This window comes from Aegilops tauschii, chromosome 5 (assembly GCF_002575655.3).
Source record: "Aegilops tauschii subsp. strangulata cultivar AL8/78 chromosome 5, Aet v6.0, whole genome shotgun sequence".
NCBI lineage: Eukaryota > Viridiplantae > Streptophyta > Magnoliopsida > Poales > Poaceae > Aegilops > Aegilops tauschii.
The window spans coordinates 516,758,245-516,775,373 of record NC_053039.3 but is presented as its reverse complement, the minus strand read 5'-3'; the positions used below and the strand labels follow the sequence as shown (position 1 = coordinate 516,775,373).

The window sequence follows — 17,129 nt, the reverse complement described above, 5'->3', positions numbered from 1 at the left end:
GCTGCTCGGCCTCGTCTATCCAGGTAGGTAATCCACACCCGACCCCCATCCTCCTCCTCCTTCCACATCCCACATGCCCCGACCGCCGGCGCGAGCGCGACACCTTCCACCCAAATCACCGACCCCTCCACCAAATAAGCGCCGTCCTAAGACATGGTGCACGCAGTATAGCCAGGATCTCAAGGAGCTTTTGGCAGCGGAGAAGCAAATCACGGCCGCACGCGTGGATGAGGTCGCGATGGCTGCCATTCGTGCCGACCCCCAAATCTTGGAGGAGCACCTTGCCATTTGCTAGCTACGCCGGTTAAGCATGCTCGGTTTACCCGTTGCGTGTGCTGCTCCTGCCTTTCCTTCACAAATTCTAGTGAATTGTGCTATCTAATTTTACCATGCAATCTGTTGCTCTAGTGTATATGTTCTATATGTCGTGCAGTGTAGTGCTCACTTATTAACTGTTTCGTTAATTAGTTGTCATCTTCAGTTAACTGTTTGGTTCAATTCTGCAAATGTGATGTTCAATTCTTCAGGCTGCAATTTTGTATTGTCTTCCATGTGAGAAATAAATCGAATTTATCTTTACAAAATACATGAGAAACGAATACAATTGCTATATTTTCAAGTTGTCAAGCATGCTTGGTTTGGTTATACATTGTGCAATGTGGTGCTCAATTAACGTTTAGTTCATTTGTGTTGTGGTGTTTAGTTAACTGTTTGGTTCAATTATGCAATGCGATGTTCAATAGTTGTGGGTGCATTCTGTTATTGTATACCACGTGAGAAATAAATTGAATCTGACTTAGTAAATACATGAGAAACAAATACAATTGCTACAATTGGCCGTAGTTAACTGTTTGGTCAACTGTTTGATCTTCTATTAGGAGTATATTATATTGTGCAATGTGGTGCTCAGTTAATGTTTGGTTCATTTGTTGTGGTGTTTAGTTAACTGCATAGTTCAATTCTGCAATGCGATGCCCAATTGTCGTGGGTAGAATTTTGTATTGTTGTGCATGTGAGGAATAAATCAAATTTGGCCGCACTTAATACATGAGAAACATATACAAGTGCTATATTTCCTAGTTCTTAATCATGCTTGGTTTGGATAAATGGGTTTTCCATATGGCTTGAATTATTCTGATGAATCTGCAATGTGCTTATTTTTCATCAACATATTTTACTGATAGCATGCGAATCCTTACTTAACCTGATGACAACTACCTTATATGTATTGCAGGGAAACAATGGGAAGCACTGAGGTTTACAATCGAGGTTAGCACGTGCATGGTCCGTTGTCTAATAGCACATTATTGTGCAATTGCAGGAACCATTCTAATATTTAGGTTTTTAACAATTTGGTCTTGCACATGTAGGTCCTGTTGTCAAAGGTTTTGACCCACTGTTCAACCATTTTTGCATATGGGGAAATGAGTTGTCCATGAATATCAATCAAATCAAGAAACTCAGAAAGATTGTTAGGATAAAGAAATTAGCGACAAAAAACCACAAGATCTTTGCCTACACAATGAAGAAGACATCAGTTCACTACAAGATGGTACTAACTATTATACCTTACCTTTCTTTTATTCCCTTGCCACATTTCCAATATAGAGAAGATATTTATGCACACCCTTGTTTTCAGGCCTTTCCACTGATGATTACCTCTCAAACCACCTCTATGGTCAGGAGGCGAGGAAGGTTTTCATACAACACTCACGGTTCAATATTGAAGTGTTCCTGAAGAGGACGAAGGACATATGGTCAATCATCCACAGGCATTGGCCTAAAGTTGCAAAGACCTTCAACATGAATGAAGGCTCAATATTCACCTTCCGCTTTAGCAGTTTTCCAGATGAGATGCATCTGTTTATATACCGTCTATAATGCTAATTTTGAAAGGTTCTACATGTTGCATGTGAAACTTGATGCTGGTGCAGTTGTGTAACGGGGTAGCTAAGTGCTGAAGCTATATCATGTTGTACTCTGATGTATTTCAATTATGAAATTCTGCTTCCTTAATATGGAAATGAAATATATTATGTTCTAATATGAATGTCAATTAGATTAATAAATGGATTGTTAATAATAGGGCAATTAGCCTGCTAATGGCGAATTAGCCTGCTAATTGGGTTTTGCTATTGCAAACGGTTATTGAAAAAAATACCGTGGGCGATGACCTCAGGCAACGCACACCGTTTCTAGGAATAAACCGTGTTGGATCAATGAATAATCACACACGACTTTCTATTGAAAACTGTTTGCGTTAGGCCACCTTGCACAAACGTTTACCACATAAAAACTGTGTGTGATGAACAGCTTTTGCCACACAGTTTCTTCTATGGACCGTGTGTGATACATTCAATAACGCAAACGATTTAACGGTTAAAATTGTGTGTGATGTACCTGTGAACGGAAACGTTTTCCTTGGAGCGACTGTGTGGGATGTATATACGAACGGAAACGTTTAGCGGGGACTTACTGTGTGGATGTATTTGCGACTGGAAACAATTTCGCATGTATAATTGTATTTTTTTAGCTCTACTGTACGTATTTCCATATTTGAGCGCTCGCCGGTCGCACACGACCTCATTTTGTCGAGCGTGTGTGCCAGGAGGGCATATCCCCGACGGTTTCTGGGTCGTGTGGGAAGGACCCCCCTATCGCCCACACTCACTAGGCGACGGTTCCAAATGCCGTCGCGGAAAGGGATTAAAAACCGTTTGTATAGCACCGACATGTACCAGTGCCACCTCTTCCATCACCATGGCCGCCGATGTGCCCAGAGAGCATCGGCGGTGCCACAATCTGGACGACCTCAGCCCCTCCCCGTGGGCTCTGAAAACCACCAGGAGTCGCTGTCGGACTTTCCCATCATTGTAGAGTGGAGTTTGGCAGAGAGGAGATGTAGGAGGCATGAACGAGATGATGCTATGTAGGGTTTGTCGGCGTGGCCGTCCTACTTAAAAGTCAGATTGGCCGGCCCCACCTTTCTCCGCGTCTGCATTGAAGCAATGAAGCGGCGTCGGTCAGCCGTCCGGTCGCGTCGGCCAGACCGTCATTCATGTCGTTCAGTCACGCCCACTTTGGAACGACATACTGACATGAATGGGTGGAGATGTTTCTTGTACGGGATGCGCGATGAGAGTTTTGTCTGGGTCTAGGGTGTTGGGCGCCTACGTGGTGGAGGTACGGACGCCCACAAATCTCCTCTGGATTTGCCTCCGGTTTGCGGGTATTCGGATGAACGGTGACTTAGGGTCAATGCGGGCCATCTGGTCTACGGCCCCATGTGTCAGTCAATCCCAGTTGATGGGACCGCATCATCTCGAGCGGCCATTTTTTTAGTCAAAGGTTTTATTCATGACTCATGAGGATCGCAGGAGATGTGAATATAATTATGAAGGAATGGAGCAATACATATTTGAACCAAAGACACCTTATATCCTCGCAGGCTTGCTTTACAAATCTATAGACAGACTCATTGGCTTCAGACAATTGCCAAAACAAAAACTATCAAAGCCCTTACCCAAATATGTGATTTCGTGGCGAATGGTCGCGCCATGTCCGCTCTCATAGCTAGCAGAATTCCATAGATTAACCAGCACTTGCACTTGGGGGTCGTTTTCTACGATGATGCGACGGTATCCCATTTTAGCAGCCAACTTGATGCCATCACGAACTGTGTTATCACGAGCAACTAGCCTTGTACTTCCATGCCCATGTTGTTCTGCAAAACCCGCATCAACATTAAGATGTTGACCAGCGCGTCCACGATCTCGTCGGCCTTGCCATCCAAATCTGTGCACGCTTTAATTGTCACACGTGGACTCGAGCATCGCGGCGAGCTAGCACGCGACCCATTCTGATGGATGTAAACCTGGGAAAAGTTTGTAATCCAGACCAAACCCAGACCAACACACATGTACAAGTCCAGCAATCAAACCAAATCACATGTGGATGTGAAGCAGCCGCTTGTTGTCCATGGCGAAGGCCCTGATCCTGGCAACCGCGGGTGCGCGCGCACCGGGTGACTCAGACGACCTCGAGGAGGAGCTTGGAGCCTGGACAGGGGATCCGCTCGACACCGCGGGGCCGGTTGGCGACGAGCTAATCTTTGTTGACGCGACGAATGGCGTGGTTGGGGCAGGGGTGACGGGGCACATGATGAAGACCATTATTGTTCCCGCAGCTGCAGCCAAGGGAGGTGTGGCGTGCGAGCGTGCCTGCGGTCGCCCGTCTCTTGTGTGGCGGCTGGGTTGGGAGCTCGTGGGGCAGAGAAGGAGGACAAGGGGCGGCGGCGGCGGCGGCGGCGGCGTGGAGGTTTCCAGCGGAGGGGGAGGGCTAAGGAGGAAAGAGAGACCGGGGTGCCAGTGTGGTGGGGAAGGAAGACGACTGACGGGTGGGCGTCATGCTCAATGTAAACGGACGTTAGCCGGCATCGTTGCCCCTTTGCCACGTCAAATTCGTGGTCAACTGGCATTTAGTGTTTTTGGTCAATGATTAACGTTGCGTTGAATGCATCTTGCGACCAAACCACAAACTGATTTTTTTTTTCTAATGACGACACAACTATGGTGGCTTTATGGATTTCGCTCGGCGGTGTTCATGCATGTGTGGTCTTGAAAACAAAATTGTTTGAGTCGTCATGCATGCAACACACCGTGGAGTAGCGTTTTGTTTTCCTCTTTTTGCAACCGAGAAATGTACTCCTAGACCAGGCAATGCTCGGTAGTTTCTTCCAGAAGGCAAGCAGATGAATAGTGGCCAGCCGGCCAGTAAAGACGGGAGAGGAGAGACGCAGACAACATGTTGAATTGACTCTTCTTTTGTCACGAGTATTCACGCACGCACGTCCCTGCTTCTCTGGAGTGGAGTGGACCAAGGTAGAGCAAGACTTTTTTTCTTTTTGAAAATAATTCAGATCTATTACCAAGGTTCACCGGAAGTACAAAGCATCTCAAACATACTAAAAATTGCATCAAGATATCGAGACCACTAAATGATCACTACCGGCGCCAGAACGAGCCGCCGACACGCCGCTGTCACCCCTCCCCTATCCACCCGGTTTGACCTTGTCGATTACAGCAAGGAAGTCTTCGTGCACGTGCCCCTAAGTACTAGCGCCCTGGAGGTGCAGTCGTCGTCTTTGAACCCTTGAATAGGTCTGAAGCAACTGATACCAAATCTCGCCACACGACGAGAAACACTAACCTCACCGCCCCAATAAAATGGTAGTAATCTACGCCGGAGCTCCGTCCCCTACATCCAGATGGACGAACTCGAGGAGGATCGAAACCCAGAAGACAAACTCGAAGAAGAAGGGCGGCCATCCACCCGAGCGCCGCACCTGCAAGGACTAAAAAAACCCTAACCTAAACTGCTAACCGAAACGGAGGCACCGGGATTCCCCTCCCCGCCATCGGCCGTCGAAGCGGCAGGCAGAGGGGAGCCGAATCTACGGGCTCGTCAACGAAGTCTGGAGGGGAGAGTTTGCCATAGCCGCCAAAGGATGGAGAAGGGAAAGAGAAACGTAGCCACCAAGGGACATGCTAGTTCCTTACGACCTAATTCCAAATTGTGACAGTTAGAGCAAGACGTTTGCTCAATAGTTGGATGCATGGTGATTCTTTGTTGGCGTTACAACTGCTATTACTCCATTTGTTGTTTCATAATATAACACGTATATTTTTTTTTGAAAAGTCAAACAAGCAAATTTTGACCAAGTTTACCAAAAACAGTTTATATATACAATTCCAAACATATATAAACATGAAAATATAACTGATGATGTATTCGATGATATGCATTTGGTATTTTAAATGTACATATTTTGTCTATACAAATATGGCCAAATTTGTAATGTTCAACTTTAAAAAAAATCTATATGCACTACATTATGAAACGGTGGGAGCTATTAGTCGACGTGAATCCTGACTTTGCACTAGCGCTCTTTCTTTGCAATATACTCCTTCCCTTTTTAACAATCTAATAGAGCAACTCAAATAGAGTTGCAATATTGGCTCAATCATCATAATAATTTTCAATATGTTAATTTTGATCTAAAATAGCACTCCACCAGAGTCGCCAATGCCTTCGCATCACTACAATTTATGGAGCTCGCTCGAAAAACGAGCTCCTAGCCTCCACATATGGAGGCCGTGGAGACCAATTTAAAACAAGCTCCATATTGAACTTCTAGTGTGGGAGAGAAGTGTCAGCTTCTTCTTCCCTGCATGCCACACACGGGATTTGAAGTAGCCCAACCTCCCATGCGCCATGCGATGACACCCAACCATTAATACCATGACGACCCCCTCAGATTCCCGCGGCGGCCTATCGGATGGCCGCCATATGGCATCATCTCCTGGCTTGGGTGTGTGCAGGCCGGAAGGAGCTGTGTGAGCAGCTGGGAGGTGTGTGAACATGCCACGACAACTCATCGGAAGATGAGCCCCTTGACCATCCGTCGTCAGTCGCCTCCCCAACTGCCTCCTTAATGGCGTCCACGGCAGCATATAATCCCTCTTCGGCACATCCCTTTCTCCTTTCGCCGGCCTCCATTACAACACCCACTCCCTCGTCATGGCGTAGCCAGAGGAGTTCCCCTCATCTTCAATCTTGAGGATGAGGAGAAGGAGAAGACAGACCCCCTCGCCCCATCGTGGGTCAAGTATGATCTGGCTAAAGAGAAGTTGTGACAGGAGGAAGGAGAAGAGGGCGTCGGATTTTCAACCCCGAGCCCGCCTCCGCTCTCACTGCTGCCGAATGACTGGGCTGAGACAGTGTCGTTGAGGCGCATTACCGCATTCCCACTTGAAACCACCCTCGCCAGCCATCGCGGCCATGGCGGTGGGCATGGTATCGTGGCCTTGGTGGCAGTGGCGGTGGCTGCAACTAGGGTCCGTCGTGGAATCCAACCACCACTATTTGTTAATTATTTTATACTTTAACTAAGTGTTATTAGTTGTTCCATCAATTTAACTCGCATTGCGGCCACTTTTTCACCAAAAAATATTAGGAATGAAATCGAACCGAACCAAATATGTTTTGAATTTTGCATTTGTGGAGAAGAACCGTTAAGGGCAACTCCAACGACATGCGCCAGAACACCCATAAACATCCAGTTGTGTGGCCCGAACACTTTTTGCCCTCCAACATTGTGCATCAAACATCTACGGGTCAGTTCGGATGTCTGAATTCCCACAAACCCAAACCAAATCAGGAGGAGCTTTGGAGGAGTCTAGATAGTCCGCTTGGCCAACTGTCGGTTGGACCACATGTTGCTTTTTTCCTCTAGCTCCACTTGGCCCACATACGTTGTTATCAAAAGGAAAGAAAAAGAAATTCCTTTTCAAAATAAATGAATAGAAAAAACTGCACGTGCTCACAACAGAGAAAAAAAAGGAGGGAAACCAGATGGAAGGAACCTTCGAAGCAGCTGGGATCTCTTTGGCCCGTCTATTGACCTTCTGGATTGTAGACCCTGCCGTGGAAGAGAAGATAGACTATTCCCGCGTGCTCGGAATTCAATTCATGGATGGACTCTTCTGTTATGTTGATGTCGATCGTACGGAGGAACGAAGGATCGTTGGTTAACGAATCAATTATTATTATAATGTTCTTTCTAGATATAGATGGAATTAAGCCATGCATGCAAAGCGCTCGCTCGTTTGATTGTCCTTGTCATTCAGAGAGAGAGAGAGAGCAAAGAAATATCTCAGTCTCCCTCCTTCTAGATGATGGCTGGAAAATATGCAGGTCTGACCTGCCAAACTCACTCTAGCTACGTCGATGAATACTTAACAATACTATTCCGTACTATCCTCTGCATCATGCATGTGCTCGCAGGGACCGACTAGTCGTAGACTCGTAGGTAACAAGTTGTAGTGCTATGTGGGCAGCCGGAGGAAGTTTCATGCATGCGCAACATCGTTCCGTTCGTTTCCCTTGACCACATGCAACCATGCATGCATGAGTTCCCTATATATGCTCACTATTACTACAAGAAGAAGAAGAAGATCAGAGTGCATCTTCGCACACAGCTAGCGCAGCCTCTGTCTCCCAGCTACTAGCTAGCAACGCAGGCAGCCATGGAGCCGTCCTCGACGGCAGGGCTGCAGCTGGGGCCGCTGTCGGGCAGCCGCCGCAGCGCCAGCGCGGCCTCCTGGGGCTCCCGCCGCTCCGGGTCCATCTCGCACTCCTTGCGCCAGCAGGCGGGCGCGGACGACCCCTTCGGCCGCGCCGCGTCGCGGCAGGGCCACGAGGACGACGAGGAGAACCTGCGCTGGGCCGCGCTCGAGAAGCTGCCCACCTACGACCGCATGCGCCGCGCCGTCCTGTCCAACCACGCCGGCGTCGATGGCGCCGACGGTGCCGCTCACGAGCTGCAGGGACTGGTGGACATCAACCAGCTGGCCAGCGGCGAGGCCGGCAGGGCGCTGCTGGAGAGGGTGTTCCAGGACGACAGCGAGCGCTTCTTGAGGCGGCTCAGGGACCGGGTGGACCGGGTGGGCATCGAACTGCCGGCGATCGAGGTCAGGTACCAGGGCCTCTCCGTCGAGGTCGACGCCTTCGTCGGCAGCCGCGCCCTCCCCACGCTCTGGAACTCAGCCACAAACTTCCTGCAGGTTACCATACTAACTATCTTCTCTTCTCACCACTTAGTTCAGATGGTTTTCAATTTCAGAAAAAAAATCAGCACTAACTGAAATCAGCCAAAGGGCCGAAATAATATTCACTTGAATTAAATTAAATTTTGGAATTTTTGAAAAATACATGAATTCCAGAGAACTACTGAAACTGCCGATTTTTCTTTGGCGAAAACATAAATATTTCAGTGTATGCTAAAATTAATGAAATTCAGTGAATTTCATCAAAATCTCACTGAAATTGAAAACCATCAGCTCTTCCCGTCCACCTGTCCCTCTCTCTAAAGACTTATAAATTTTGTCAGAAGTCAAGCTGGATAAACTATATATCAACAACCACAATATACACTAAAATATGGATATAACATGAAGATATATTTATTGTTTATGTAATGATATTAGTTTGGTGTCATAGTTCTTGCTAGTCTTTCTAATAAACTCGATCAAATTTTGCATTGTTTGACTTTAGGCAAAATTTATAGTAATTCTTTTTAGAGACAAGAGACAAAGGGAGTAACAAATTTTCTCCCTCCCTTCCATAATGTAGTGCGTATAATTTTTTTTAGAAAGTCAAACTTAATTTGATCAAGTTTATAGAGAAAAATATCTACATATTTATTATCAAATTCATATCACTACATAAATCACAAGATAGACTTTCATATTATATTTATTTTGTATTATTTTTGTTGATATTTTCTCAAAACACTTATCAAACTTTGTGACGTTTGACTTTAAGAAAAAACTATGCGCACTAGCTACTTTGTGGAATGGAGGGTGTATGTCTTTATTTTCCCTCTCCATAGGAGTCGAGTCATTTTTTATAAAGGAACAAGGCACTAAGATAGTGCGAAAACCAACGTTTCAAAGTCCCACCTGTATGCAAACCATTGTTTCAAATTTCTATTTTTATGAAGGAACAAGGCAGTAAAAGACCAAAGTTAAAAAAAAAAAAAGACCAACCTAAGGGTTAACCCTCGTTGGCATCTTTTTATAGAAGAAAGCGTCAAAGCCGGGGCTCGAACTCGGGTGGGCGGGCAGCCACCCAGCTGGCCAGCCAACGGGTCGACGCCTCCTCCTAGAAAAAAAACAAAGTTTCAATGCCCCCTATATGAAAACCATGTTTCAAATTTCTATTTTTAAACCACAGCGTCACGTTACCAAAATGGCCTGCCACGTCACGTTAGCAAATGGGCAGCCACGTCACCCAGATTCGCATGCTAGCAGCCACATGGTCATCTTCTTCCTCCCCACCTACCTCTCTCTCTCTCTCTCTCAGTATGTGTGTCTCTTCCTTACGGGCTACGTCCCTCCCATCCACCCAAGGCCAAGGCCATGGAGAACTCGCTCGTGGCGGCGGTGCCGATGGGAGGGCAGCGTCTCCTCTGGAAGGTCAACGGCAACGTCCTGCGCGAGGGCGTTCAACTCTGTCCGGTCTGGTGGTGCCACTCCCACTCCTCCCCGGCCCCGCGGCGGGGGAGACCAAAATTCAGCCTGGCTAGCCGCATATCAAGACATCCGTCAACCAGTTCTAGAGGCCGGATGGATCGGCGGCGAGCCTCAGGACTCCAATGGCTTCTCGAGCCGAGCGTCATTGAGGTGTTTGACGAAATGTCTGTGAGCGTGTGCTTGCAGCTTTGACGATTCCTTGGTTAATCCTAGCCGGCCAGCCTCCTTCCTCCGCCCACCCTATCACGGCTTGCCTTGCAGTATCAGTTGTTCGCATTTGGTCTCTCTCATCTACCCCTGCTTTTTGTATGCATGGATGTATTTAATTAGTAGTGTAATGATGATTTGTTTACACAACGATATGTATGATGCTGGCAGGGTCTTGTGGGCCGACTTGCTTCCTCCAACAAGAGGACCATCAACATACTCCAGAACGTCAACGGCATCATCAAACCATCAAGGTAATAAGTCCTGACATCATTACTCTTCCTGCCTGCTGCTGTTTCTTTATCACAAAAGCACCACAAGTAGCCATTGTCAAGATCAGTTTTCAGTATCTAGGCGGAGGCGGAATCAGCAACAAAATTCACTCATCATTCTTGTTGCTTTCCTCCAAATGGGATGGCAAAAAAGAAAAAAGAAAAGAAAAGAAAAGAGTAGACTGATCAACTGTACCTTTTGAAGCCAAACAAGTAAGTAATTCAACATGTATGGCGTTTTTCAGGATGACCCTTCTGCTTGGACCCCCATCTTCAGGAAAGAGCACATTTATGCGAGCCCTTACTGGGAAGCTCGACAAAGCGCTCAAGGTTTGAACTCATCTTCTTATTTTTTTTGCTTCTGCATTATGGCCGCATATACAAAAATAAATAATCATCGTATGGATATGGCAACACACCCAGGTGTCTGGCAGCATCACTTACTGTGGCCATACATTTGAGGAGTTCTACCCTGAAAGGACCAGTGCGTATGTTAGTCAGTACGATCTCCACAACGCAGAGATGACCGTAAGAGAGACACTGGATTTCTCCAGGCGGTGCTTAGGCGTCGGTGCCAGATATGACATGCTCGCTGAGCTCGCTGTCAGGGAGCGCGAAGCTGGCATAAAGCCAGATCCCGAGATTGATGCTTATATGAAAGCTACTGCGGTGCAAGGGCAGGAGAGTAATATTGTTACCGATCTTACTCTCAAGGTGAGATTTCGACTGTTCTGTCAATTACATGCAACTCTCTAGCAATTTTTTCCCATTTTGAGTCTTAAGAAAAACCTCACTGTCAGGTTCTTGGGCTTGACATTTGTGCCGATATGCCCATTGGTGACGAGATGATCAGAGGAGTTTCTGGCGGGCAGAGGAAGCGTGTAACAACTGGTATGCATTCATACATAGAAAGAATAAGCTCAACCCTTCCATTCATTGTTGAAAGGAATTTCTTACTTAATTCACATTACACTTGTCTGATTTGTTTTTACTTATATCCATGGCAGGGGAGATGTTAACAGGACCTGCAAGGGCTTTGTTCATGGATGAAATTTCCACTGGTTTGGACAGCTCTAGCACATTTCAGATTGTGAAATACATAAGACAATTGGTCCATGTGATGAATGAGACCGTGATGATCTCCCTCCTACAACCACCGCCAGAGACCTACAACCTGTTTGATGACATTATTTTGCTATCAGAAGGATACGTAGTGTACCATGGGCCACGCGAAAACATCTTGGAATTCTTTGAATCTGCTGGTTTTCGATGCCCCGAAAGGAAAGGAATTGCTGACTTTCTTCAAGAGGTCACTTCCAAGAAAGACCAGCAACAGTACTGGTACCTTGACCAGGAGCAGTATCGTCACGTGCCTGTCCCAGAGTTTGCTGAACGTTTCAAGTCATTCCATGTAGGCCAGCAGATGCTCAAGGAGCTGCAAATTCCTTTCGACAAGTCCAAAACTCATCCTGCTGCGTTGACCACCAATAAGTATGGGCAATCCAGCTGGGAGTCATTCAAGACAGTGATGTCAAGAGAGAAGTTACTGATGAAGCGCAACTCCTTCATCTACATCTTCAAGGTTGCCCAGTTGGTCATCCTTGGGCTCATTGCCATGACTGTGTTCCTCAGAACAAAGATGCCACATGGGCAGTTTTCTGACAGCACCAAATTCTTTGGTGCTTTGACTTTCAGTTTAATGACCGTCTTATTCAATGGGTTTGCCGAGCTACAATTTACTATTAAAATGCTTCCTACGTTCTACAAACAGAGGGATTTCTTGTTCTTTCCTCCATGGACCATTGGACTGGTAAACATCATCTCAAAAGTTCCTGTTTCGCTTGTGGAGTCCATAGTATGGGTCGTCCTCACGTACTATGTAATGGGCTTTGCACCTGCTGCAGGAAGGTATACATCCGCGTATCGTCCTTGTGCTCTTCAACTTTTGCATTTAAGTTTTGAATTCGTAACTGTATTATTCATCTATTTGCTCATTGCAGGTTCTTTCGTATGCTTTTAGCTTTTTTCGCTACTCACCAAATGGCAATGGGTCTGTTCCGATTTCTTGGTGCTGTTTTGAAATCAATGGTTGTGGCCAACACCTTGGGGATGTTTGTGATCCTTCTTATTTTCCTATTTGGAGGCATTGTCATACCTAGAGGTAAGCGCCCTGTCATGACAAGCTAGGCACGATATATCAGCTATCTGCATCTCATTTGCATGGATGAACGTAATCCTTCTTCATCCTTAATTTTGATTTGCATAGGTGACGTCCGACCATGGTGGATTTGGGCTTACTGGGCATCTCCTATGATGTACAGCCAGAATGCGATATCCGTCAATGAATTCCTCTCAAGTAGGTGGGCCAACGTAAGTTTTTCTTAGGACCCTGTTTTTTTAGTTCTCGGACAGTGAAGGGATCACCATATCCTAGTGTTGTAAAGGTGATGACATCTCAACTAATGCTGGACGTTTTCTTTTTTACTACAGCCAAACAATAATACATCTATCGATGCACCAACAGTAGGCGAGGCTATTCTTAAAGCCAAAGGCCTTTTTACTAGAGAGTCGGGATTTTGGGTTTCCATTGGAGCCATTGTAGGATTCATTATTTTATTCAACATACTGTACCTTCTGGCACTTACGTACTTGAGCTGTGAGTACCATTTTTTTTCTTCTGGTTGACATTATTGTTTGAAGCCTTAGTGAGCAAGTTACTTACACTATATATGATTTGTTCTCATCCAGTTGGCAGCAGCTCAAACACAGTTTCAGACGAGGAGAATGAGAATGAGACAAACACTTCAATACCCATAGGTGAGTTCTTAAGTATTCATTACACTACTGCAGTCTTTGTACTAGTATTTATTTATCAAGCCACTTGTAGCCGTTAACAATAATGCTAATTAGTCACTCTTCACTTGCAATTTCTGCAGATGAAGCCACAAATCCGCCAACTCAGTCACAAATCACCTTGCCTTTCCAGCCTCTTTCACTTTCTTTCAACCATGTAAACTACTACGTGGACATGCCTGCAGTAAGCCTACCTATCTATCTACTCACACATATCGTGTTAGGACAGAAATTCATGACCTGTATGATAACATTATCTGCAGATGTGGACGGAAACTATTTTAGGCCTAACATAAAATCTCTCAACTTGTGTTTCAGGAAATGAGAGAGCAAGGATTCACAGAAAGTCGTCTCCAGTTGCTCTCTGATATCAGTGGTGCTTTTAGGCCTGGTGTTCTGACAGCATTAGTTGGTGTGAGTGGAGCTGGGAAAACCACTCTAATGGATGTCCTGGCAGGAAGGAAAACTAGTGGATCTATTGAAGGAAGTATCACCGTCTCTGGTTACCCTAAAAAACAAGAAACTTTTGCCCGCGTGAGTGGCTATTGTGAACAAACTGATATCCATTCACCAAATGTTACTGTGTATGAATCCATTCTGTACTCTGCTTGGCTGCGTCTTTCCTCAGATGTCGACGAAAATACGAGAAAGGTATATTCATTGAATCCATGTTTCAGACTCAAGTAAAGATGCGGTGTTCTTTATATTTGAAGCTTCAAACTGTAATTGCTTCCATCTAAAGAAATTAATCTTCACCCTCGCAGATGTTTGTGGAGGAAGTCATGACTCTTGTGGAGCTTGATGTGTTGCGTAATGCTATGGTTGGTCTCCCTGGAGTGGACGGGTTATCGACTGAACAAAGAAAGAGACTGACAATTGCCGTGGAGCTGGTAGCAAATCCTTCAATCATATTCATGGATGAGCCAACTTCTGGTCTTGATGCTAGAGCCGCGGCAATTGTAATGCGGGCGGTGAGAAATACAGTGAACACTGGGCGAACTGTGGTTTGCACTATCCATCAACCCAGCATCGATATATTCGAGTCTTTTGATGAGGTTCTCTCTCTCTCTCTCTCTCACACACACACACACACACAATATATATATATATATATATATATAGATAGATAGAATATATATCTATATATATATATATATGTATAGAAAATGCAAATAACTCACTGTTGGTTCCTTTTATAGCTTCTGCTTATGAAAAGAGGAGGACGAGTTATTTATGCTGGTGAACTTGGTCAGCACTCTCACAAATTAGTTGAATATTTTGAGGTCAGTTTCCTTGGTTTACATGTTGAGTTGGGGCAGCAAGTTTTGTACTAATTTGCAATTGAACGGATAACCTGCTTACAAATATGACCAGTGGGCTTAGAAAAAAAGTCACTGAAGACTTAACAGGCCTTGAACTCTTTGTAGGTGTAGAAAAGTAAAAAACCTAACACAGGAGGTTGTCATTGCATTGCAGGCAATTCCAGGTGTTGAAAAGATCACAGAAGGATATAATCCTGCAACATGGATGCTGGAAGTTAGCTCCCCTTTAGCTGAGGCTCGCCTGAACGTAAATTTTGCTGAAATTTATGCTAATTCTGATCTTTATAGGTAAGTAGCCTCATTCGTTATAACCCTTCATTATTTTTATCCATTGGCTGCTAATTCCTTTTTAAAAAGTACATATTCTCTTGAAATGTTGTGCCAAAATTACAGTTATTTTCATTTCTAATATCAACATTGAGTTCCTGTTTCTCAAATATGAGCAGGAAAAACCAAGAACTTATTAAGGAATTAAGCGTTCCCCCACCTGGCTATGAAGATCTCTCATTTCCTACGAAGTATTCTCAGAATTTCTACAATCAATGTGTTGCAAACTTCTGGAAGCAATACAAATCTTACTGGAAGAATCCACCCCACAACGCCATGCGCTTTCTTATGACGTTGATCTATGGCCTTGTATTTGGCACAGTGTTTTGGCAGAAGGGGACAAAAATGTACGATCTTATTTTGCTGTAGTTGGGACTTTTAAATGATTATATATTAGCTTCTATGGAGGCACTAATGCTTTTTTGCATATGTTTAATTTGTGGGCAGAGACTCACCACAAGATTTGTCCAATCTACTTGGAGCCACTTATGCTGCTGTCTTCTTCCTTGGTTCTGCCAACTGCATCACAGTTCAGCCTGTTGTGTCAATCGAACGAACTGTTTTCTACCGTGAAAAGGCGGCAGGGATGTACTCTCCATTATCCTATGCATTAGCTCAGGTAATTAGTCGGTCTTAATTTGATACACATTTTGATAGAAAAATCGTGTTTAGATTCATTGAGCTTGTCTAGATGAAAGGGGCCCATCCTATTCAAAATATAATGAGTGCAAATTCCAAAGTTGGTATGATTCTAAAGATTGTGCAATTTTTTGATTCGTGCAGACATGCGTGGAGATGATCTACAACGTCGTGCAGGGGATTCAGTACACGGTCATCATCTATGCGATGATTGGATATGAGTGGAAAGCTGCAAAGTTCTTCTATTTCCTTTTCTTTACAATTTCATGCTTCAACTACTTCACATTGTTTGGCATGATGCTGGTGGCGTTGACCTCATCTTCCATGCTCGCAAACATACCCATAGCCTTTGTACTCCCTCTTTGGAATCTTTTTGCTGGGTTCCTCGTTGCGAGACCGGTAAGTATGCCAAGATTAACCTGCCTGTGTCGCGTGCCGATTAATTAACTAGATTCGTTGACTGAGGATCCTGACGATGGTTGGTTGGTTGTTGCAGTTACTACCAATTTGGTGGAGGTGGTACTACTGGGCGAACCCTGTGTCTTGGACCATCTATGGCGTCATCGGGTCGCAGTTTGGCGATAACACCAGTCCTCTGTCTGTCCCCGACGGGAGCCGCCTGGTGGTGAAGCAATTCTTGGAGGACAATCTGGGCATCAAGCACGATTTCCTTGGGTATGTCGTGCTCGCGCATTTCGCGTACGTCATCGCCTTCTTCTTGGTGTTCGGCTACTCCATCAAGGTGTTGAACTTCCAGAAACGTTAGGCAGACGGCCGTTTATTTTATGCTGCTGCAAGAGAGAGGCGGCAATAATCTATAGTTTGTGTGTATTTGTGTATAGTAGAAGTAGTAGGATACATACATAGACATCGTTGTACAAGCTCTGCTATTTAGAGGAATGGATTTTTTTTCGACTTCATCAAAAATAAAAATGACATCCTTTTCCGTTTAGTTAATTTGTTTGTTGTAAATTCGGTTAATCGATCGCATGTAAATGTAATAGTTGTTGGTGCGGACAAGGTACCTTGGCATGTTCCTCTTTCTAGTCATCCAGCATGGATAACCAGATCAACGACCGGTCCACTGTACCGTACTGGAAGAAGCGGTGAGGTGAAGTGGAAGGAAGAGCAGCGCGCTGTCTCCGCGCGTCTGACAGCCAGCCCTCTTCCTTCCTCTCAACGCCAACGTGCCAATAAAACCACCGCCACACCCACTTTCCTCTTCCTTCCATTCCACCTCACTCTCACTGCTCCCAGTCCACTGGCCACTGCCACGATGCCGCCCGTGCCCGCTGACGCCTTGCTGCCGGAGGGCGCGACGGCGTTGGAGGTCCCCTCCGAGTCCGACCGCCCGGCCACCGTCTGCCACTTCAAGGGCCCGGAGGTCCCCGCCGCGGCGACGGCGGTCCGCGGCC

The 17,129-nt window shown here is 45.5% G+C and overlaps 1 protein-coding gene across 3 annotated transcripts; it reads left to right on the top strand.

The window, feature by feature from the left end:
• Positions 1–7,886: 7,886 nt before the first annotated feature.
• On the top strand, positions 7,887–16,666 carry LOC109743219 (ABC transporter G family member 48). Of its 3 annotated transcripts, none has more exons than XM_040391036.3 (19): positions 7,887–8,624; positions 10,473–10,555; positions 10,819–10,903; positions 10,997–11,287; positions 11,374–11,464; positions 11,581–12,481; positions 12,574–12,734; positions 12,840–12,943; positions 13,064–13,229; positions 13,322–13,390; positions 13,510–13,610; positions 13,745–14,077; positions 14,191–14,481; positions 14,626–14,709; positions 14,903–15,036; positions 15,195–15,422; positions 15,523–15,694; positions 15,859–16,113; positions 16,211–16,666. In XM_040391036.3, the coding sequence occupies exons 1-19, from the start codon at positions 8,088–8,090 to the stop codon at positions 16,478–16,480; spliced, it is 4,356 nt and encodes a 1,451-aa protein (XP_040246970.1). In that variant the 5' UTR covers positions 7,887–8,087; the 3' UTR covers positions 16,481–16,666. The 3 variants fall into 3 exon arrangements, with proteins under 3 accessions (XP_040246970.1, XP_040246971.1, XP_073354436.1); XM_040391037.3 differs by lacking the exon at positions 7,887–8,624 and adding an exon at positions 9,904–10,374; XM_073498335.1 differs by lacking the exons at positions 7,887–8,624; positions 10,473–10,555; positions 10,819–10,903; ... (6 more) ...; positions 13,322–13,390; positions 13,510–13,610 and having other exon boundaries at positions 13,928–14,077; positions 14,626–14,753; positions 14,882–15,036.
• The last annotated feature ends 463 nt before the right edge of the window (positions 16,667–17,129 follow it).

What these genes read in the sequence shown, in the direction of transcription:
- LOC109743219 (XM_040391036.3), top strand. Translation starts at nt 8,088, where the DNA reads ATGGAGCCGTCCTCGACGGCAGGGCTGCAGCTGGGGCCGCTGTCGGGC. An exon ending in AGCTCGACAAAGCGCTCAAG is followed by an intron (nt 10,904 to 10,996) that starts GTTTGAACTCAT and finishes CAACACACCCAG; the next exon opens with GTGTCTGGCAGCATCACTTA. An exon ending in TATCCTATGCATTAGCTCAG is followed by an intron (nt 15,695 to 15,858) that starts GTAATTAGTCGG and finishes TGATTCGTGCAG; the next exon opens with ACATGCGTGGAGATGATCTA.